Source organism: Triticum aestivum, chromosome 5B, assembly GCF_018294505.1.
Source record: "Triticum aestivum cultivar Chinese Spring chromosome 5B, IWGSC CS RefSeq v2.1, whole genome shotgun sequence".
Taxonomy (NCBI): Eukaryota; Viridiplantae; Streptophyta; class Magnoliopsida; order Poales; family Poaceae; genus Triticum; species Triticum aestivum.
In genome coordinates this window covers 60845833-60869785 of record NC_057807.1, presented here as the reverse complement: position 1 = coordinate 60869785, position 23953 = coordinate 60845833, and the positions used below count along the sequence as shown (strand labels likewise).

Here is a 23953-nt window from a genome sequence, read left to right as displayed (position 1 = left end):
TATTTGCAAAGTGCATACGGATCTGAATGTCGCAGATCCGTTGACTAAACCTCTTCCATGAGCAAAACATGATCAACACCAGAACTCTATAGGTGTTCGATTCATCACAATGTAACTAGATTATTGACTCTAGTGCAAGTGGGAGACTGTTGGAAATATGCCCTAGAGGCAATAATAAAATGATTATTATGATATTTCCTTGATCATGATAATTGTCTATTATTCATGCTATAATTGTGTTATCCGGAAATCATAATACATGTGTGAATAAATAGACCACAACATGTCCCTAGTGAGCCTCTAGTTGACTAGCTCGTTGATCGACTGATAGTCATGGTTTCCTGACTATGGACATTGGATGTCGTTGATAATGGGATCACATCATTAGGAGAATGATGTGATGGACAAGACCCAATCCTAAGCATAGCACAAGATCGTTTAGTTCGTTTGCTAGAACTTTTCCAATGTCAAGTATCTTTTCCTTAGACCATGAGATCGTGTAACTCCCGGATACCGTAGGAGTGCTTTGGGTGTACCAAACGTCACAATGTAACTGGGTGACTATAAAGGTATACTACGGGTATCCCCGAAAGTATCTGTTGGGTTGACACGGATCGAGACTGGGATTTGTCACTCCGTATGATGGAGAGGTATCTCTGGGCCCACTCTGTAATGCATCATCATAATGAGCTCAATGTGACCAAGTGTTTGGTCACGGGATCATGCATTACGGTACGAGTAAAGTGACTTGCCGGTAACAAGATTAAACGAGGTATTTGGATACCAACGATCGAATCTCGGGCAAGTAAAGTATCGATTGACAAAGGGAATTGTATACGGGATTACTTGAATCCTCGACATCGTGGTTCATCCGATGAGATCATTGAGGAGCATGTCGGAGCCAACATGGGTATCCAGATCCCGCTGTTGGTTTTTGACCGGAGAGTCGTCTTGGTCATGTCTGCATGTCTCCCGAACCCGTAGGGTCTACACACTTAAGGTTCGGTGACGCTAGGGTTGTAGAGATATTAGTATGCGGAAACCCGAAAGTTGTTTGGAGTCCCGGATGAGATCCCGGACGTCACGAGGAGTCCCGGAATGGTTCGGAGGTAAAGAATTCTATATAGGAAGTCCAGTTTTGGCCACCGGGAAAGTTTCGGGGGTCACCGATATTGTACCGGGACCACCGAAAGAGTCCCGGGGGTCCACTGGGTGGGGCCACCTTTCCCGGAGGGCCACGTGGGCTGAAAGGGGAAGGGAACCAGACCCTGGTGGGCTGGTGCGCCCCCCCTTGGGCCTCCCCTGCGCCTAGGGTTGGAAACCCTAGGGGTGGGGGGTGCCCCACTTGACTTGGGGGGCAAGTCCCCCCCTAGGCCGCCGCCCCTCCCTTGGAGATTGGATCTCCAGGGCCGGCGCACCCCCTAGGCCCCCTATATAAAGAGGGGGGAGGGAGGGCAGCCGCACCTAGTCCCTGGCGCCTCCCTCTCCCCCCGTACCACCTATCCCTCTCGCTGAGCTTGGCGAAGCCCTGCCGAGATCGCCACTGCTTCCACCACCACGCCGTTGTGCTGCTGGATCTCCATCAACCTCTCCTTCCCCCTTGCTGGATCAAGAAGGAGGAGACGTCTTCCCCAACCGTACGTGTGTTGAACGCGGAGGTGCTGTCCGTTCAGCACTAGGATCATCGGTGATTTGGATCACGACGAGTACGACTCCCTCAACCCCGTTCGCTTGAACGCTTCCGCTCGCGATCTACAAGGGTATGTAGATGCACTCCTCTCTCTCGTTGCTACATGAACTCCATAGATTGATCTTGGTGAAGCGTAGAAAATTTTTATTTTCTTCAACGTTCCCCAACATAGGTTTGTTCTACCAACAATAGCGCCGCCCCGAAGGTTAGGCTCACCTTCAAGAACAAGTCGCTCACGTACCGCGTGTCCGAGATCCTGGTCACAGAGTCTTGCTTTCCCGAGAGCCCTCATTTCATAAAATTCCACTGGCCAGTTAATTCATTATGCTTATTTTTCAATGAAAGTTGCATCCGAACATGTTTCTTAACACGAAAAAGAAAGTCATATTGAGTTGTTAGAGAAATCAAGTTATAGCCAAAATAGTGTACCATCACATGGTTTTGATACTAAGCAGGAAAGTATAGGAATGCAATGAGGAAAGAACGACTCGACTTTATGGTTCCTCCTATACCTCACCATCATGGAAAACTACACGACAACGCCTCTCAAGTACAATAGGAGTTCACTGTAGGAATAACTCAACAGGGCTTGAGCTTCACTTGCACTTCAACGACCATCTGGGAATGAAGCCGCATAGCTCTGTCCAGCTCAACTAGGAGGCTCTTGGTTACAAGCGCCATGATCACACTGACCTTGATGCGGATTTTGATGAGGAGGAGATCAAGGAGGCAGTGTTCTCCCTTTCCCCCCGGGAAGGCTCCCGACCCTGACAATTTCATCGAGGCCTTCTTCAAGTTGTGCTAGGACATTATTAAGGATGACATTGTGGTGGCCATCCACCTGCTTGTAGATCTTCGGGGAGACTGTGTGAGCCTTATTAACACCGCCAACATCATACTTATTCCCAAAATGGTGGACGCCACCTACATAAAGAATTATCATCCAATTTGTTTGATCCACAGCCTAACAAAGATTTTCTCCAAGCTCATGCCTAACAGACAGACCCTGTTATTGATGTAATTATTGAAGCCAAAGTGCTTTCATTAAGAAAATATGTATCCATAACAACTTCTTGTTCGTGCCAAACCTCGTCAAAGAGCTCCACGAGTCTAAGACACCAAGTTTGTTCCTCAAGCTGGACATCTCAAATACCTTTGACTCAGTCAACTAGGCCTACCTCCTCGAGGTGACGGATCATATTGGCTTTGGCCCGCGCTGGCGTGACTGGATCTACTTGTACTCAATTTTTAGACCTCACACATCCTCCTCAACGGCAGTCGGGGCCCCTTTCGCCCATAGAAGAGGTCTTCGGCAAGGGGACCCGCTATCACCCCTGCTCTTTATCTTGGCAATCGACCCCCCTCCACCACATCATCAGACTTGCAGCGGACCCGGACATCCTCATGTCAGTCAGGGCGAGGGCGGCGCGATGTAGGATCTCACTCTACACCGATGATGATGGCACCTACGCCAACCCCAGCAAGGTCGAGCTCACGACGATAAAATATATACTCGCCTGCTTCGAAAATGCTTCTGACTTGATCTCCAACCTTCTGGAGACTGAATTTTCCCCATCTGCTGTGAGGATGTTGACCTGGCAACTATCGTCACCTCCACAACTCTATACCCACTTACGTAGGACTCCATCTCCCGGATTTTTTTCACCAAAGTGGGGAATACTCGTCCAGTTCGGCCTACCAGGTGCAAATCATGGACTCGTATTCGAAGTTCTCGACCAACAAAATCTGGAAGTTACACGCGGGGCCAAAGTGTAGACTGTTCTTTCGGCTCGTCCTTCATAACATCATCCTCGTGACTGTCGGGGGGCTGGCAGCATTACCCTATCTGCCAGCTTTTTCTCGGTGCCCTCAAGACTGCATCTCGCCTCTGCAAAGGCTGCCCTTTTGCTTCAACGGTCCATGGTGGCCAAATTTCGTGTTTTTACCCTTTTCACGTATAAAATCGAGATCTGACCCTGTTATGAATTTTTTCGACATTTGACCCTTTTGCTACCGCCGTAGACCCCGGCGGTAGAGTTGTACAGGCTACCACCGTCCACCATAGCGGTAGGCTGCCTGACGCCGTCTGGCCGTTAACGGCTGTGTACACGTGGCAATGGGACCTACCGCCGCCGTCTATGGCGGTAGGCTCTTGCAACCTACCACCGGGCAGTCTGGTAGTAGGTTCCTGGATAAGGTTGTGAGGAGGGAGGGGGTTGTGCTGCTCCCCCACCCACTCATTCACCCCACTTTTCTTTCGTGCTCAAGCTCTTTCCCCCTCTTCTCCCCCACCAAATCCCCCACTAGATCCCCCTCCATTGCTTGAGATTTGGCTAGTGGATCGAGGCCATTTGCATCACCCAAGGTACCTCCCCCATCCCTCCTTCATTTGGTTGGTTCAAATCATGCATTTTGCTCATTTTATTGGAATCACTAGTTCATGGTTTTGTTGTGGTGAAATCAATGTATATGATGCATTTAGGGTAATGTTTGTGCTTTGACAATGTATTGTGTCACTAGCATTGTTTGGGTAGTAAGAAATATCATTTAGGGTTTTGTTAGGGTTAATGACATGGTTAGGGTTAAGGTTAGGGTTATGGTTATGCTTAAGTCAATGCCTATATGACGAACGTTATGGTTATAGTTTAGTTAGGGTTTTGTTAGAGTAGTTACCTCTCGAATTATAGCTCGATCTACTCCTAGGGTCTTAGTTTTGTCAAGAGGTGGTTAGTATTTTTGCCTTTGATGACCGTTATAGTAATCCCTCGACTTATAGGATGGGATCGATCATCTTCGTTGAGAATTCCGCGGAGGCGGCAGCGAAGCGTGAACATGCAGTCATTGAGGAAAAGATGGACTTGTGGGTCAAAGCTGTTGATGCATTGAACATGGCTTGTAGAGATTTTTCAAAGTATTATGTGTCGAAGTGCGACGATGCCACATTTAAGTTATACGAAGTTAAAGAGAAAAACATAAGCAACCTCATGAATGAAGAGAAAAATCATAGACGCGCTCTTGCAAGGAAAATTGGATTGTGTGGAACAAGGGATGGAGTGAATGAGATGGACTTTAACAACCCTGGCCAGATCATTGATTGGCTAGTTAGGCAACCATCATCGGCGATACTTAGTCGGGAAACTCGTTGGTCTTGGGTCCGTGAAAAAAATGATGTCATTTGTTGCAAATAAAGTACATAGTTCAACACAAGTGTCACAAATCAAAGACATGGTTCATCACATGTTTCTCGAAGTGAAGGCATAGTTCTTGACTAGTTTTTGGAAAGTAAGGCCTTATTCAGTCACACGAGGCCATTTTCCTTTCTTGTCGCATGCCTCATCCTCCTCTTGGGCTTCACGAGCCCTTGCAAGCTTTCTTGCTCTATCCTCTTGACGAGCAATCTTCTCCTTGCGTGCCCTCTCCTCTTCACGCTTCTTTCGCTCCATCCTCTCCTTTTCACGACGCTCTTCATCCAAGCCTCTCTGAAATGCCTCTTCAAACAACCGCTGCCTCCTTAGAAGATCTCGATGTTGATCTTTTTTAACATCTTCTGGCACATCTTGATCTATCCATGTGAAGTACTTACAAAGTGGATGCGGCAACTACGTACGAATAACGAAAAAATGTGGTCATTATTAAGATAGATTCAATGGTTGACGACATTTTTGAACTTGAACAACTTACCGGCGGTACATCATAGGCGTGAGCTGGACGAGGACGACCGTAGGCATAGTTGGGACAAACAAAATATCTTCTTCCTTCCGTCCATGATTTCTTGCGGTCGGTGGATACCTTAACTTTGCAAACATCTCAACACCAACATGATGGAGTTCTCATATCTTTGTCCTTCACCTTATCCACTTGTCCGACATGTCCTCACGGTTAGCACACGGTGGCCTCGTCACGGAACCAGAAGAAGCCATGCCTATAAAGACAAATTTGGTAGTTAGTAAAGTAAAATAACATGTATGTATGCCAAAAAAACAAGACCAAATAACAAGTACCATTCAGAATATTTCAACCATCTGGGTTAAGCAAGATGTCAATAGGCCTTCCTATATCAACCCTTCTCGTCCTACGACCACGACCACTGGTACCCGACCATCCCCCACGCCCTCTAATACTCTCTCCTCATCCACTACCACCAAGATTCGTCCGTCCTCCATGCGCACCACTCCTGCCTCCTCGTCCACTACCACTCCTACCTCCTCGTGTGCCACCGGTACCTCCTCTTGGGGCACCAGTTTGACTAGGATCCGGAGTGTTGGCATCGGTCCATGGATTTTTGGTGCATTTCCTAACATTGTGTCCCGGCTCGTCACATTTACCACAACTATTGATGTCCGGTGCCTCCATGAAATGGCCGCTACCAAATTGTTTCATTCCGATGTATCCAGCTAGGTCATCCATGTCACCCCTAAACCTATTCTTTCTTCTTCTTCTTCCCTTTGTAGGCACCATGAGTTTGGGGTCGGGGACGATGTGTGGCCCATCATACTCAGGCCACTGTGACTGATCTAGGAAGGGATGAAACCTAGGATCCCATGTCAACCTCATTCGTTCCAATGTGAACTCATGCAACCGCAAGGTGGTACCATTGGATACTTTCAAGTTTCTGAACCTTGCGGCGGTCATCACATGCGAGCAAGGCCAATGATACTTGTGAGGTCTCTCGCACTAACACCACCAGGTCTTGAGGCGCACCTCATATGCTACTCCATCATAGGTCATGCCATCCCTCGTTGTGCCACCCGGCTCATCGACTTGGTAGATTTATTCTTTTTCATTGAAACTAATGATTTGTTGATGCCAAGACTTGCGCGCTTGATGCTTCAACCAATCCTCAACTTTGAAGGGAAATTCCATTTTCTCACCTATCCATTTGGTCGTCTCTTCGGAATGCCTCAGAAAATACTCGTTGAGCTTGAATAAGGTATATTTCACTATTGCAATGACCGGCAAGGAACGGACACCCTTGAGCACATTGTTAAAGCATTCCACCATGTTACTTGTCATGTCTCTGTATCGGAAACCTCCTTCGTCTTAAGCACGTGATCACTTATGCTTCTCCGGAAAATTCCTTGTCAAGAATTCTCTCCCTCCTTTGTTCTTCTCCAACGCCTTGAATAGCTTATCATAGAGGCTTTGGAATGTGTCGGTGTTGAATGCCACACAAACATGGGTAAGATCTTTGCAAAACTCCTTACTCTTGCATGCACGGTAAAAGTTTGCCACGAAATGCCTCATGCACCAACTGTGTTGGAGCTTTGGATAGCCTGGAATGTCAACTTCAATTGCTTTGAGAATCCCATGATGGCGATCCGATATGATGCACACCTCTATTTTGCGGCCAATCATCTTCGTCCTCACATGATCCAGAAACCACTGCCAATTATCATCGTGCTCGGAAGGCACCAACGCAAATGCCACCAGCAACACATTGTCATTGGACGAGTAGGCCATTGCTACCATCAACGTGCCCTTGTACTTTTTGGTCAAGAATGTGCCATCAATTGACAACACGGGGCGGCAATGTCTAAATGCATCGATGCATTGCCCGAAGCTCCAAAAAGCTCGATGAAACACTCCCTCGATTGACTCGACCATATGGCGCATGCCCGGGTTCCGATGAGCAATGGATCCCAACATTCTCTGAAGAATGTTGTACGCGATGACATAATCACCATGCAACATCCTTATAGCGTTTGCCTTCGCCATCCACGCCTTTCCATACTTGACCGGGTACCCGAATCTTTCGAAGAACGAACTCATGAGTAACTTCACCTTCACGGTTGGATCATGAGGATATCTCATTCAACAATTTATAGCCTAGATACTCAGACGTGAGTTGGCGGTGTCCCTTGCTTCGGTCCGCTTTCTCCAGCGGTATGCACTTGTGGGTGGCCACACAACTGTTCAACTCCCATTGCCCGGTTTCCTTGATCTTTCTTCCATAGACCTTCCATGGGCAACCTTCTTTGTCACATTTTATTGTGTGCCGCAATTTTTTGTTGGAATGACCAACAATGGACGGCTTATGGTTTCGAATGGCATAGTCACTCAACCATATCTTGAACTCTTGCAAACAACCAAACTTGATCCCTTTCTTCAAATGAGCATTCTCGTCATCACCCGCTGGCCTTGGATCACCCATCCTCGGGCAAGGTGATGGTTGGATCAAGCCCAACCTCATGCCACCATCAACAACGGCCTTGTCGGCAAGGCTAAGATAAAGAAACAAAGAGGGTCCTCTTTCATTACCATTGACCTTCTTGTAAATTTGATTTTCTTGCAGCGTGAATCCATCCTCATCCAATTCTTCCGGTGGACCCTCATCATCCAACTCATACCTACACATACGGCTATAAGGGAGGTTCCGGTCGATGTCTTGTTGATGCACAATGACATCCAAGTCACCAATGGTATTGTAATGAATCTCTTCTTTTTCCGCATACACATCATCTTGAGCAATAGCATCTCCATCAACATGAGCAATGGCATCTTCATCAACATGAACATTTGCATGTTCATCAACATGAGCAACGGCCTCATCTCCAACATGATCATCACCTACAAGAACTATTGCTCTAGCATTGACGTCGTCTTCATTTGGTTGGCTACTTGGTGGTTGGCTAGCCGCATTGTGGTCATACACCACGACAACATCATGTATTGGGGAGGACACATTCCGGTTCATGTCAAGTAGTGGCCGAGGAACTTCAACCTTTACTTGTCTTGTGGCAAATAACTCAAGTGACTTGTCTTGTGATCCCTCAACTTTCTCCTTATACACATCCCAATGCAATTGAGAGGTGATGGGCATACTCTTTAATCGGGATCTTACTCCCACTCCCACATCATACCGTCCAATAAGATTCACACCATCACTTGGGTTAATCCAATTGAGAACGCTTCTCACTTTCACGACAATATCATCAGAGCTCGGGCTTATTGCAAAAACCATGGCCTCCTCCCCTTCGTCGGCATTTCCATCCATGAAAGCCGCCTTGTCCAAATAATGCACATTCACTAGTTTATCCATCTAAAAACAATGAAACAAAATTGAGTCATCCATGGACCGGCCATTTCATATGGATGAACCATCTAAAATATAACATTTGAATCTAAGATCTAGTATACCTTAATCATAGCTCTAACCCTAACCCTAACCTAACTAAACCCCAAACCCTAACACTTAAGCTAGCTTGCCACAACAAAAAGTGGCACATATTCTTAGGTCAACCATAAATACAGCATAAATGCCCCATAAATGTGCCATAAATGCACAATAAATGCTAAACTAGAGAAAGAACTAGGGGGTCGCAAAACTAGTTGATTCCAACAAAACTAGATGATTTGAACCAACCAAATGAAGGGGGATGGGGGAGGTACCTTGGGTGATGCAAATGGCCTCGATCCACTGGACAAATCTCAAGCAATGGAGGGGGGGTCTAGTGAGTGCTTGGGTGGGGGAGAAAAGGGGGAGAGAGTGAGAGCTGGGGGGACAGAAGATGAGTGGAGTGGGTGGGTGGTGAGTGGACCACACCAAACCTGGTCCTCTAGGACCCTACCGCCAAAGACCTCGGCGGTAGGGTGTTGGAGCCTACCGCCAAGGCGGGCGAAGGTAGGTCCCTCTGCCACGTCAAACCCTGTTAACGGCCAGACGGCCGTCAAAGCAACCTACCTCCAGGGCGGACGGTGGTAGACTGTACATCCCTACCGCCGGGGTCTACGGCGGTAGCCAAAAGGGTCAAATGTTGAAAAAAAATCATAACAGGTGTCGGTGTCAAAACCGGCGGATCTCGGGTAGGGGGTTCCGAACTGTGCGTCTAGGCGGATGGTAACAGGAGACAAGGGACACGATGTTTTACCCAGGTTCGGGCCCTCTTGATGGAGGTAAAACCCTACGTCCTGCTTGATTGATATTGATGATGTGGGTATTACAAGAGTAGATCTACCACGAGATCAAGGAGGCTAAACCCTAGAAGCTAGCCTATGGTATGATTGTTGTTCGTCCTACAGACTAAAACCATCTGGTTTATATAGACGCTGGAGAGGGCTAGGGTTACACAGAGTCGGTTACAATGGTAGGAGATCTACATATCCGTATCGCCAAGCTTGCCTTCCACGCCAAGGAAAGTCCCATCCGGACACGGGACGAAGTCTTCAATCTTGTATCTTCATAGTCTTGGAGTCTGGCTGATGATGATAGTTCGGCTATCCGGACACCCCCTAGTCCAGGACTCCCTCAGTAGCCCCCGAACCAGGCTTCAATGACGATGAGTCCGACACGTATATTGTCTTCGGCGTTTGCAAGGCGGGTTCTCCTCCATATTCCATGTGTTTGCCGAACAGTGTCCGGTTTCCTTATAAATGTTGCGCTCCTTGGCTTCCACGTCCAATAATGGCCCTCTTCCACGTGTCGTATGAATGCGAAAAGCCAGGGTATTTTTACGTTTTACCCCCCTTAGATGCGCGAATAAGCCGCCTATAAGAGAGGCGAGGATCCAGATCCGAATCACACCATCCCCCTTCCGCAAGTACTCATCGAAGCACATCTGACAAAAATCCATTCCAACATGGACAGTCGACGTGGCTCCTCCTCTCGCGCTCCCAGTCCTCAGCCAGGAGATTGGAGGAGATGTTCAGTCCCGCATAGCGAGTTAGTGACGCTCCAAGCAGAGGGATACCTTCCCCCAGCATTTATGGTTCCAGTTCGAGCCGGACTGGCCAGCTACAAGGGTGGGAAGCAGGCGGAGAGCGTCCCCAATCCCTCCAAAGGAGAGCGGGTATGCTTCCTCCCCTACCTAATAAGGGGACTCGGATTTCCCATACATCCGTTTCTCCGGGGGCTCCTGGAGTTCTATGGACTCCAACTTCACCACCTCACACCTGCCTCCATTTTGCACATCGCGGGCTTTGTAGCTCTTTGCGAGCTGTTCTTGGGCATCGAGCCCCATTTTGTGTTGTGGAAGAGATTGTTTTGCCTCGTACCCCGTTCTCACGAGGGGTCGATATATCAAGTGGGCGGAGCCGAAATATGGCGCATCGCCGGGACTGGATATCTATCCGGAACCCCGAAGAAGGCGTCCGAAGACTGGCCTTCGGAGTGGTTCTATATGGAAGACGCCCCGCTGCTGGATCCAGTTCGGATCGGCCTCCCGGAGTTTAGCAACGCTCCTCTGAAGAAACGCCTGAGTTGGCGCCCGCGGAGCCCTCAACAGGAAGATGATAGGAGCGTCCAATATCTGATGGGCCGGATAAGGTTACTGGCCCATTCCGGATTGACCATGATTGGAGTCATGGCCACATGCATTATGCGAGGGGTGCAACCGCTCCAATATAGGGGCCACCCCATGTGGGATTTCAACGGGGAGAATGACGCCACCCGTCATGGCCGCAAGGGGCCGGGATCGGCCGCCGATCTGGTGAAGATCCTGTCCGGCTTGTACAAGGGGGAGAAGGAGGACTTCCTCCGCACGAGTCCATTGAATGGATTCTCCATGAATAACCCTCGGAGCTGGGTAAGCGGACATTTATATATCCGATCCGTGCTTTCAAAGATAAGTGTCTTACTTTATGATTTCGACGCAGGAACTGCGCCGGGATGTGGAGGGCATAGAAAGCCCGACTCCACAACCCGAGGATCCGGGAAGATCCCTTGATCCGGCCTCCGAAGAGGATCCGGACATAATGGTGGAACTAATTGACGGGGTGTTCCACCAACTCAGCATAGACAATGCTCTAGTCGCCATTACGACTAACTACCCCGGTTTATCTCCGGCTTCCCAGGTGAGTACGACTGAAGTCCTGACACCATTACTTTTTAATGCTTATTTCTGACCACCGTGTACCAACGGTGCTTCGCAGGAGGTGCCTTTACGGCGGGAAGCCGAGCCCGCGGCGACTGACCAACCAGGGTCAGTGCGGCCCAGCAGGCGGAAGAGGAGTGCGGCGCGAATCGAAACGTCGCCGCAAAGGTATGGCGCACCATTGTCTTTAAGGGAAAGACTCCTGGGAGGTATATTAATGCTCATGATTCTTCCAGGAGAAAGAGCGCTCGCCGGACTGTGCCCGGAGAGGTTGCCAACCAAGCCTCCGCCAGCCAGGCTCCAACACTTGGTCCGGAGGGGGAGGCGAGCGCAAGGCGCGAGCCGGATGCTCCTCCCACGGAGGATGCCGACAGGTTGTCCGCCACCAGGTCTGAGGTGGAGAGCGCCATGAATCACAGGCACCATCGGACAGTTCTTCGTGATGCGTGTTTCTCCCCAGAGGCGTTGAATGCCTTTAATGCGGGAGACGCGCACCTCCGTGCTGCTCAAGATGGTTTAACCAGAGCCACGGAGCAGTATGTGAAAGACATACGGGTGAGGAATTTTAATAGTTATATAAGACAGTAGCCCCCGAGACTTAAAATAGTTAAACTAACTGATTTAAGGATCATTTGTTATGCAGGGTCTTACGGAGAAGAATACCCACCTGTCCCAGGAGCTTCAAGAATGCAAGGCCCAACTTGAGGCCACACTAGCCGCCACCGGGGGAGCCACAGAGACCCCCTCTGGTAATACATATTTCAAAAAGAGAAGTAGTTTATGAAGTGCAGCGTGTGCGTTTAGTCTGACAATAATATTGCAGAGGGTGCCGGACTAGATCTGGACAAGAAACATCTGCTGCGCCAGCTGAAGGCCGGCGAGAAGGTGCTTATGAGGGTGCAGTAAGAGAGGAACAAACTCCAAGATGCCAACACCCAGCTGGGCGAAGAACTAAAAGATGTTCGGGTCCAGCTGTCTAACTCCGTAAAGGAGAATCGGCGGCTTCGTCGCGGCATTTACAGTAAGTGCTTGAGCAAACAATTTTGAAAAGAAGAGTTCGGCGAGGAAGTCCATTGACAGAAATGTGTGTGTAGGTGTGCTCACGGGTCGTCCGGCGGAGGAAATGCCCGGTTCCATGGGTGACCTTCTTCCCGAGCTGCTGCAGCTGCACGAACATGTCCGGCAGGCGATGAGCGGCGTCGTTCAGGCCTTATGGCCTTCCGTCTCCCTACCCGAGGGTCTTGGAGGGCTTGCTGAGAAGCTTCAGGGAGTACGGCAGCGCTTCCGTCTATGGAAGATATCGGCCTGCCATCAAGGCGCCAGGGAGGCCTGGGCCATGGTGAAGACGCGGTACACGAAGGCTGATCCAAAGCACATGGCCGAGGTCGGACCTGTGGGGCCCGATGGGAAGGAGATCCCTGTGAGCCTGATGTACAGCCAAGTGGAGTTGGCCACGAAATATTCCCAACGGGACTATAAACTAGACAGCCTGTTAGATGGGATTGAAGAGGAGTACAATCAGTCAGTTTGACGATGTAATTTAAAATGACATGTAAAATGCCTTCTAGCCGGATTGTAGATCGTTTGTCTTTGCGGACCTTTTCGCTTCAACCTCGGGACCCAATAGTCCGGAGTGTGTCCGAATACCCTCACGGTTATACAAAAACCAGGGCATGCATGGAGACCAGGTGTAGGGGTCATAAGTGCTTTATCAGACAAGTGCCCAACTAGCTATGTTATATTACATGGTTAGTAAGAAACATCTTCCAGGGAGAATAGTTCCGTTAGGGGTTCCTTTCCCTGGGAGGCATGCCCTAAAGTGCATGTCCGGACTGTGAAAAGAGCAGAAAAAACATCTGGGGGCAGATAAATAAATAAGTAATAAATCATCTTTCAAGTCACCGACCGAATATTCCCTTAAGAACGCTAGCCTTCGGCTTCACCCAGTCTAAGGTACACATCCGGCTGACCTGACAGTAACAATCGCAGAGGTGCTCCCTTTACCTCCTAGCCAAACAATCAGGAACGTAGGGGGTAAGCACAAGAGCCAGGCAACCCAGCTTGGCCAAAACTTAAGTCATATCGATGCATATAATGGTGAGTAAAAGGTACATGCGGAAGTATGACACATGTGTTGGGCATGAAGCCCGTATAAATAAGCTTCTGTTAAAGAAGCCCCCAGGTATAACGAGTGCGAGTAGAATATCAAGTGTGTGCGAACAATGCGCAGATCAGCCCTCAAAGGCTTTTACTGAAAGAGGGAGAAAAAAGGAGGGAAACAAAAGACAGCGGAAAAATATGAAAGGTGGACGGAGGAAGGAGACGAACTCTGAGTCCGGCGCTAGGCGTAGAATCTTCGGAGACGGGCTGCGTTCCATGGGTTCGGCTCGAGTCGGTTGTTAGATGCGTTGCATAGACACTATGCACCGCCGGTAAGGACTTGGTCGACGATGAAGGGACCTTCCCATTTGGGCTTAAGTTTGTCCTTTTTCTTGTCCGGCCGGTGTAGAACTAGCTCGCCAACATTGTAAGTTTTGGCCTGTACTTCTCTGCTTTGGTATCTTCGAGCCTGCTGCTGATAGAATGCGGAACGGGATTTTGCCACGTCGCACTCCTCCTCTAAGGCATCCAAACTGTCCTGCCGATTCAACTGGGCTTCTCTTTCTTCGTACATGCGCACACGAGGTGAGTCATGAATTATATCGCAGGGAAAAACTGCCTCTGCGCCGTATACCATAAAAAATGGTGTGAATCCGGTAGTTTGGTTTGGCGTGGTCCGCAGCCCCCAGAGTACGGAGTCGAGCTCCTCTACCCAGTGCGTGTTAGATTCCGTGAGGGACCGCACTAATCTGGGTTTAATGCCGCTCATGATTAGACCATTTGCTCGTTCGACTTGACCGTTAGTTTGAGGGTGATAGACTGAAGCGTAGTCGAGCTTGATGCCCATGTTTTTGCACCAGAGTTTAACCTCGTCGGCCGTGAAATTCGTGCCGTTATTAGTGATGATGCTGTGGGGGACGCCAAAACAGTGTACTACCCCAGATATGAAGTCTATCACAGGTCCGGATTCTGCCGTTTTAACCGGCTTGGCCTCTATCCATTTGGTGAATTTGTCCACCATGACCAATAAGTATTTTTGCTTGTGGTTCCCCCTTTAAGGGGTCCAACCATGTCAAGCCCCCAGATCGCGAACGGCCAATTGATGGGTATAGTTTTGAGGGCGGTGGGTGGCATGTGGCTTTGATTAGCAAAGAGCTGGCAACCGACGCATCGTTGGACTAAGTCCTGAGCATCTGCCCGGGCTGTCAGCCAATAAAATCATGTACGGAAGGCCTTGCCTACAAGGGCCCGGGCTGTGGCGTGGTGCCCGCCGAGTCTGGCGTGAATTTCAGCCAGGAGATTTCGCCCTTCCTCTTCGGAGATACACCTTTGAAGGACTCCGGTTGTGCTTTTCTTATAAAGTTCTCCCTCATGGACCTTGTAGGCTTTAGATCGCTGAACTACGCAGTGGGCCTCATTTTGGTCTTCGGGAAGTTCCTACCTAATTAAGTAGGATAGGAATGGTTCCGTCCACGGGGCAATTATTGCCATTATTTCGTGGGCTGAAGGTGTTATTTCATTGGTTGAGCCACCGATTGTGTCAGAATGTTCCGTGTTGAGTGGTGCAGTTGGTTCCGGGTTGTTATTTCCGGACTCCTCTTCCCATAATACAGATGGCTTAAAGAGCCGCTCCAGGAAGATGTTTGGAGGGACGGCGTCGTGTTTTGCGCCGATGCGTGCCAACACGTCTGCTGCCTGGTTATTATCCCGGGCTACATGGTGGAATTCGAGTCCTTCGAACCGAGCTGACATTTTTAGGACGGTGTTACGGTAGGCTGCCATTTTCGGATCCTTGGCGTCAAAGTCTCCATTTACTTGGGATATTGCGAGGTTTGAATCCCCGCGCACCTCTAGGCGTTGAATACCCATGGAGATCGCCATCCGGAGACCATGTAGAAGGGCCTCGTATTCGGCTGCGTTGTTGGAGTCCGTGTATATTATTTGAAGTACGTATTGGACTGTGTCTCCGGTTGGGGATGTCAAGACGACGCTAGCCCCCAAGCCAGCCAACATTTTGGAGTTGTCGAAATGCATGATCCAATTGGAGTATGCGCCATACTCTTTAGGGAGTTCGGCTTCGGTCCATTCGGCGATGAAGTCAGCCAAAACTTGCGACTTTATAGCTCGCCGTGGTTTGTAGGTTATGTCAAATGGTAAGAGCTCAATGGCCCATTTTGCAATCCTGCACGTCGCGTCGCAATTGTTTATAATATCGTTGAGAGGTACTTCGGAGGCCATCGTTATGGAACACTCTTGAAAGTAGTGTCGCAGCTTCCGGGATGCCATGAACACCGCGTACGCTATCTTTTGATAATGTGGGTACCGGGACTTGCATGGAGTTAAGACAGTGGATACGTAGTACACTGGTTTTTGAAGAGGGAATTTGTGCCCTTCTGTTTCTCGTTCGACGACGAGTACCGCGCTGACAACTTGATGTGTTGCCGCGATATATAATAACATCGGTTCACCCAGGTTGGGTGCGGCCAGGACCGGATTTGTTGCCAATATGGCCTTAATTTCTTTGAGTCCGTCCGTGGCAGCATCCGTCCATTCGAAGTGTTCGGTGCGCCGGAGGAGGCGATAGAGGGGCAGTGCCTTTTCTCCCAAACGGGAGATGAAGCAGCTTAGAGCCGCCATACATCTAGTTAGTTTTTGTATTTGTTTGAGGTCTTTTGGGATATCCAATTGTGACAGAGCTCGGATCTTGGCTGGGTTTGCTTCAATTCCTCTACCGGATACAATGAAGCCCAAGAGCTTTCCGGCTGGTACGCTGAAAACACATTTTTCCGGGTTGAGCTTAATGTCGTATGCTCGGAGGTTGTCGAATGTAAGCCTCAAATCGTCTACTAGAGTTTCGACGTGTTTGTTCTTAACGACCACATTGTCTACGTATGCCTCCACTGTTTTGCCTATCTGGGTAGCCAGACATGTCTGAATCATGCGCTGATATGTCGCGCCGGTGTTTTTGAGTCTGGAGGGCATTGTGTTGAAGCAGAATGGTCCGTATCGAGTAATGAATGTCGTTGTGGTCTGGTCTTTTTCCGCCATCTTGATTTGATGGTATCTGGAGTATGCGTCGAGGAAGCACAATGAATCGTGCCCTGCGGTAGCATCGATGATTTGGTCGATGCGGGGGAGGGGGAAAGGATCCTTTGGACAGGCCTTGTTAAGGTCTTTGAAATCGACACAAAGGCGCCAGGTTTGCTAGCCAGTCCGGATGTTTTATATCTCTGATGAATCCGGCTTATAAGAGTTTGGCTAGCTCCTCTCCCATTGCCTGTCTTTTGGGTTCGGAAAATCGCCGAAGAGCCTGTTTGACTGGCTTGAATCCTTTTAGGATATTTAGGCTGTGTTCTGCCAGCCTGTGTGGGATTCCTGGCATATCTGAAGGGTGCCAGGCAAAAATGTCCCAATTTTCCCGAAGGAATTCTCATAGTGCGGCTTCTACATCAGGGTTTAATTGTGCCCCAATGGAGGCCGTCTTTATGGGGTCCGTTGGATGGACCTGGAATTTGACTATTTCATCTGCTGGTTTAAAAGAGGTGGACTTAGATCTCTTATCGAGTATCACATCGTCCCTATCCACCATGGAGCGCAGCGCAGTGAGTTCCTCTGCCGCTAGGGCTTCGGATAGTGCCTCTAGGGCTAGTGCGGTTGTCTTATTTTCAGCGCGGAGTGCTATATCTGGATCACCGACAAGAGTGATGATTCCATTGGGCCCGGGCATTTTAAGTTTCATGTACCCGTAATGGGGTATAGCTTGGAAAATTGTGAATGCCTCTCGCCCTAACAAGGCGTGATATCCGCTGCCGAACGGGGCCACTTGGAACGTGACCTCCTCGGACCTGTAATTGTTCGGTGAGCCGAACACTACATCTAGTGTGATTTTTCCTGTGCAGCGTACTTCCCGACTAGGGATTATTCCTCTAAAGGTTGTGCTGCTTCGCTCAATGCGGCTCCAGTCAATTTCCATTTTTTGGAGGGTTTCCTCGTAGATGAGGTTTAGTCCGCTGCCGCCATCCATGAGTACCTTGGTAAGACGAAAGTCGTCCACTATCGAACTGAGGACCAATGCGGCTGGTGCTCGGGCTGTTCGGTATTTAGGTTCGTCGCTGGCATTGAAGGTGATAGCCGTGTCGCTCCATGGATTTATTGTTGCTACTTGGTAGACTTCGGCGAGGCTACGGATTGTTCGTTTCCACATATTATTTGATGCGAAAGTCTCGAAGACTGTTAATACCGTACTGGTACTGTTGGGCTGGTTACCCGGGGCTAAAAGACCTTCGCCACTTTTGGCCACCTGCCGTAGTATCCAACATGCTCGAAGGCTATGTGTTGGAGTGGCGCCCTCTGTACTATGGATTTTACAGGGTCCGTTGAGCCATCCCTCCAGTACGGTTCCGTGCCCTTTAGGGGGTTTTTGCTTTTTGGTTTTTAACCCAGGTGCTTGTGTATGACGCACCCTTTTATTTCGAACTAGGGTTGTGTTCAGGGCCGGATTGTCCCAAAACCTGGTTTCGGTTTTCCAGGCACTTTCCATCGCACAGTATTTTTGTACTATGGTCGCCAGGTCAGCGAAGCGTGTAACTTCACGACGACTTATGGCGTTCATGATTCCCTTTTCCGTGCAATTGTTGCAGAAAATTGAGATTGCGCTTTCCTCACGGCAGTCCTTTATCCTGTCCATAACCAGGAGGAATCTAGCCCAGTAATGATGTACTGTTTCATCGGGCTCTTGCCGTATTTGAGATAGATCACTTATGTTTGTGTGGGCGGGCGGAATTAAATTTGGAACCCCGCCCAATCTGAGGTTCAAAGGCCGAGAAGTTTCCGGATTTGGAAGCTTGGATTGCTGGATGTTATCCAACAAATCTGGTCCGATGCCTGACTTTAGGTTCAGTACTTGATTGACGTCCGTCCCTCCGCGGGAATCCGGCATAGAGGGATCGGGAATCCGGACATAACTGGTCTTTAACATAGAAGAAGAGTCGCCGCGTTGTTCCTCTACCACAACAACATGGTGGGTAGCCTGGGGAGAGTTAATTTCTCTCAGATTGGTTTTAAGCCCAATCTGATCGTAGTCTGTAGCGACTCCCAGGGCGGCGATGCGATCCAAGAGCTCATTTACGGAGGAGAGCTCCATCGGATCTAGCTGCTCGGCGAATTCCGAGTTGACGTGAAGATCGCTTTTGATGACCTGAGAGGTCATTGTCGGAGCGGTGGCCGAACAGGCGGTCATAAGAAAACCGCCTAGCCGGATAGTTTGGCCGGTGGTCAAAGCTCCCTTGACGATGGCGCCGTCTTTAAAGACGGGAAAAAGGCATCCCTCCTGATTGCGACGGCACAGAGGAGCTCTCAATGAAAGCACCAATGTCGGTATCAAAACCGGCGGATTTCGGGTAGGGGGTTTCGAACTGTGCGTCTAGGCGGATGGTAATAGGAGACAAGGGACACGATGTTTTACCCAGGTTCGGGCCCTCTTGATGGAGATAAAACCCTACGTCCTGCTTGATTGATATTGATGATGTGGGTATTACAAGAGTAGATCTACCACGAGATCAAGGAGGCTAAACCCTAGAAACTAGCCTATGGTATGATTGTTGTTCGTCCTACGGACTAAAACCATCCGGTTTATATAGACACCGGAGAGGGCTAGGGTTACACATAGCCGGTTACAATGGTAGAAGATCTACATATCCGTATCGCCAAGCTTGCCTTCCACGCCAAGGAAAGTCTCATCCGGACACGGGACGAAATCTTCAATCTTGTATCTTCATAGTCTTGGAGTCCGGCTGATGATAATAATTCGGCTATCCGGACACCCCCTAGTTCAGGACTCCGTCAACGAAGTTAGAACTCGATTTTATACGTGAAAAGGGTCAAAACACGAAATTTTGCCGTTCATGGTCTGGTGCTCAGCCTTTGGCCCCGCGGGTTAATTCCCCTCAATTGACTCCTCGTGGGAGGAAGGGAGGGCTCAAAGATAACGACAACCCACAAAGGAAGTGTCGGAGCGGTGTCCTCATCTTCATCATGTGAAATGCCTGAAAAGAAGAAGCCTATGCATTTTCAACGGCATGAGATTGACTTGCGTTGAGGTGGTCCACCTCAGCTTCGAGGAGATTGCGCAGCGAGATTTAACCTCTCGACAGAGAGCTATTCAAAACGGTAATTGTTTTCATTGGGGTTTTCCGGTATGTACCTCTTTAAACATGCTAATATGTATCCCTCGAAAAAAAACATGCTAATATGTACATATTTTTCATTTAATGAAAATGCAACGCTCATGTCAGTTCCAAAGAAAAAAATTACGTCGTTTTCTGCACAGCCTCAAAGAAGAAGGAAGCAGAGGAACGCCACCATGGCGAGGAACACCCATAGCTGCCACAACCTGCGCGCCACCCGCCTCTGCTGGCGCGCCATCCTCCAGCCCTCGCCGTCGCGGTACAAGGACGGCGGTGGTGGCCTCCCACCGCCCCTCGTCGCCCATGGGAGTAACACCGCCAGCGCGATGCCGCCGAGCAAGCGCTCCGCGTTGGAGCAGTCCAGGCCATTGATGCCAATATTCTCGTAGTAGTAGAAGTTGCCGCCGTCGTGCAAGTCCGGCTCCTGAAGGCGCTCCACGTTCGGCCCCGCCCCCGGCACCGGCAGACCACGGGGTACCTGACAAACCCTGCCTCCTCTGCCTCCGGCCGGGCTTAGGGTGGCGGCGGCGCGGCCGTAGAGCGGCACGAGGTGGTCCTCGGAGACGGCGGCCTTGCAGACGGGGCAGCGCGCGGAGGACGAGGCGCGGGACTTGGACTTGGAGGAGGTGGTGAGCCAGCGGAAGATGCAGGGCCAGCAGTAGAGGTGGCCGCACAGCGTCACCACCGGCTCCGTCGCCGTCTCCAGGCAGATGCTGCAGTCCCAGCACGCCGCCGTCGCGCCGTCAGGTACTCCGAAGATGTCATCACCGATGCAATGCTGCAGCTTGTCGGCCAGCCAGGTTTTCTCTTCCGTCAGCTCCGTCATTACAAGATCACAACCTGAGTATCAGAAACAGATGGACCTTGTCAGAGAACGTTGAAGGGAAGGCAAACCAATCTCCTTCAGATTAGCACACATACAGATTCGCAGTTGAGGATCGACTTCAGTTCTTCTTCCCCCTTGCGTGTGTATGTGTGCTGGGGGTCCGCTTTTCATATATAGTACGTCCTCCCTCCCTGCGGATTCATGTGCATCTTTCTTGCTTGTAGCGGCACTGTCACTGTCATGGCATGTGTCCACCGAACGCCTAGTTGGTGGATAATTGGATATGGACGATGATGAGAGTTGCAGCAGCGGCAGCTAGGGTCCAAGTTATGGATATGCTGGATGATGTGGCAGCTAGAGTTTTCCTTCAAAAGAACCTTGAGCATATCTTTCCTCTCATCCATCCATGCAGTGCAGGAGTGGACGGACGATGCTTTTCTATGCACGCATGACGCCAGTGCTTGTCTTGTTTGCTTGTAAGAGCATCTACAGCCATCCGTCCGTCCGGGTGGACAGCCCAGCCATTTAGGCCCTGTTTGGTATCTCTCCGCTCCATGGAGCTGGGGAGCTGGGTTTTCGCTGCTCCGTCAAAATAAGCTGTAGGCTGGTCCGCTCCGGGAGCGAAGTCAGAGGAGCGGAGAGGAACCAAACAGGCCGATGAAAAAAAGGCGACCAAGACATGCTCTTCGTACCGGCCCTAAATGATTGGGCTTACAGGCATCCTCGGGTAAAGCCAAAATCTGCACGGATAAGGGAAGGCATGGACGCATCTGTCACGTCTAACTAGATAGGTGGACCCTACCCCAAATTACATCAAAATGGCCTAGTCCACCAAACCCACCGCTCTCCTCCTGCGTCCGTCCATCATTTTCCACATCCGAGCAGTCTCCGTCGTCCACCCTTCTCCCCCATCTGCCGCCCTAGATGCCGTCTAGCCCGTCCCCAACCACCGTCACAGACACATCCTTGGCCTCCTCCGTGGAGCTCCTGTCCTTGGCTCCGGCCTGCAAGCCGGAGAACATCGCCTAGAGGGACTGACGAAAGAGGAAACGTGAGAGGGAAGTGGCGGCATCGCATGGAGTTTTGCTAGTGGACCTCGAGCAGGAACTGTCCCCTCCACCGCGCCCGGCCCCTTGAACCCCGTCAATCCAGCCACCAACAAAGAAGGCGTCGTCCATCCCACCTGAGGTAGTGGTCGCTCCCACGGCTGATTGGGCCATTCCAGATGGTGGCACCAGTGGACAACGTTTGTTACTCGCTGCAACTCCAACAGGCGCAGACAGGCGGTGCCCTGACTGCCCACGTCTTGTTCAACAAAATAACACGGCAGGACACGATATATTTGTTTTCCTCCTCTTCGGTAAATACCTTGCATTCTCTGACGAACATGATCAATTAGTTGCATACATTGTTAGTTTATTTGCAATCATGATAATTTTAGGACAATATCATGTGACATGATCAATGGCAATCAAGAAACCAGCCAAATGGACTATGGATTGGAGGATCCAAATTATCCGACGTTTGAAGTTAGTGGAACATCAAACCCCAACAAAAAAAGGCAAAGGTGTCCAAAGCAAGAGGTCCGGCATTCACAACTTTTGAGGATATTTTGTTGGTTAAAGCTTGGTTGGCCACAAGCATGGACACTATATGTGGCACGGAGCAAAAGGGCAATAAGTATTGTGAGAAGATCCACAAGCACTATCATGAACACAAGGAATATGTCGAGCCGCATCCTATCAGTCCAAACACAATTTGGCATCTCTTCAACATCGATTGGGAGGGGGGGGGTCACTGAAGGGAAAGTGATGTGGAGCATCCCTCGCTCATCCCCATGGACGTACCTACATCTCCCTCAACACCACTTGGACCCATGACAAGAGCTCGAGCTAAGGCTATTGAAGATAAGGTGAACTCGCTCCTCTCCGAACTCCCTCTTCCTACTCAGGAGACATGGCTACTACCTCATTCGGAAACTCTGTGTGTGATCAGGTGCTTGGAGAAGATCCATGGAACAGCTACATGCAAGGACCAAGACGGCGAGGACCCCAAGCGCGATGGACAAGAAGAAGAGCTACTTTGGAAGCTATAGGCGTCGGACGACCGACCCAGTCCGGACGTCCGACGACTCCCACCGAGCCCTCCGGACGTCCGGTACTTCACCACCCAAGCCAAATCTACGGATGTCCAAGGAGGAACGGATGACCGGGCGACCAGCGACCGAGGCGAATCTACGGAAGACCGACGGTCATTGGACGTCCGACCCGTCCCGAAGCTCCGGACGACCGGCCCCCTCCGAACATCCGACGCATCCCCGACAGAGCTGAATCTACGGAAGTCCAAGCCCTCCCGGACGTCCGGACCGTCCCGAGCCTCTGGACGTCCGACGTCTTCCGAACGTCCGGCACCCGAGTGACCGCACCCACGGGCTGAAGCCCTTGTACCCCTTCAATTTGACTCACATTTGCACTACGACTATAAATAGGTGTCTCCCAACTCCTAGCTAGGGTTAGCATTAGTTTAGCTCATATTTTGTGTGAGAGCCTTGCTCATCCACTTGGTTACTTCTCCTCGGAGCTCACGACCTCTTCGGAGAATATCCCCCAAGCGGATTCAAGACCCCTTCAAGGGAAGACCCCCAAGACCTCCTCACGGAGAAGAACGGTTACTCTTGTATCTTTCCTTTGTTGATTTTGAATCTTGTGCTACCTTGTGTGTTTGGTGATCTAGCCCTCATGTGATTAATTACTTGTCAGTTGAGTGATTCTCTCGTTTCTCCCCTTGTTTTTCCTTATGTTCTTTCGCGCGTTCTTCGTGTTTCTCCGTAGGATCCACTCCAAACGTGAAAGATCGTCCCCATAGGGTTCCGCCCTACATCATCTTGGTATCATGAGCCACGCTGATCACGTTTTTGGAACCCCTACCCTTTGTTTCCTAGCATGATTTTGTTGTTTTCTTCCTATACTCAAAAATTCCCCACCAAAAATAGCCCCAAATTTTTTTTGTGATTTGTCGGTGAATTGAGATTTTGTTGGATTTGGTCCATGGATTTGTGTTGCTGCGTGTGGATCTAGCTTTCCCCACCCTTTTCCATCCTCTAATCCGCTCGATTTCGACTTCACCATCTCCCCCCCCCCGAAATCATGATGTTCTTCCCGTGTCCGGTTTTAGCCCAGGCACCGGACGACCGGACCCCGCCGGACGTCCGACGACCGGATGACCGTAGAAACCGGACGTCCGTGAAACCCTGACGAAACTGAACTTGATTCAGTTCTAACACCACCACAACCCCACCTTCCACCACATCTTCCATAACCACATACACCACCATCCTCCTCGA

General features: G+C 50.0%; 1 protein-coding gene across 1 annotated transcript; it reads right to left on the bottom strand.

The window, feature by feature from the left end:
- Positions 1–19756: 19756 nt before the first annotated feature.
- Positions 19757–20858, bottom strand: LOC123115673 (E3 ubiquitin-protein ligase RMA2). Its single transcript, XM_044536783.1, has 2 exons — positions 20706–20858; positions 19757–20624 (listed from the first exon to the last, which is right to left on the bottom strand). The coding sequence occupies exons 1-2, from the start codon at positions 20779–20781 to the stop codon at positions 19930–19932; spliced, it is 771 nt and encodes a 256-aa protein (XP_044392718.1). The 5' UTR covers positions 20782–20858; the 3' UTR covers positions 19757–19929.
- Between the last annotated feature and the right edge of the window lie 3095 nt (positions 20859–23953).

Coding starts and splice junctions, on each gene's coding strand:
- LOC123115673 (XM_044536783.1), bottom strand. CDS start 20,781: ATGAAAAGCGGACCCCCAGCACACATACACACGCAAGGGGGAAGAAGA. Junction 20,625..20,705: donor CGATCCTCAACTGCGAATCT/GTATGTGTGCTA, acceptor TCTGATACTCAG/GTTGTGATCTTGTAATGACG.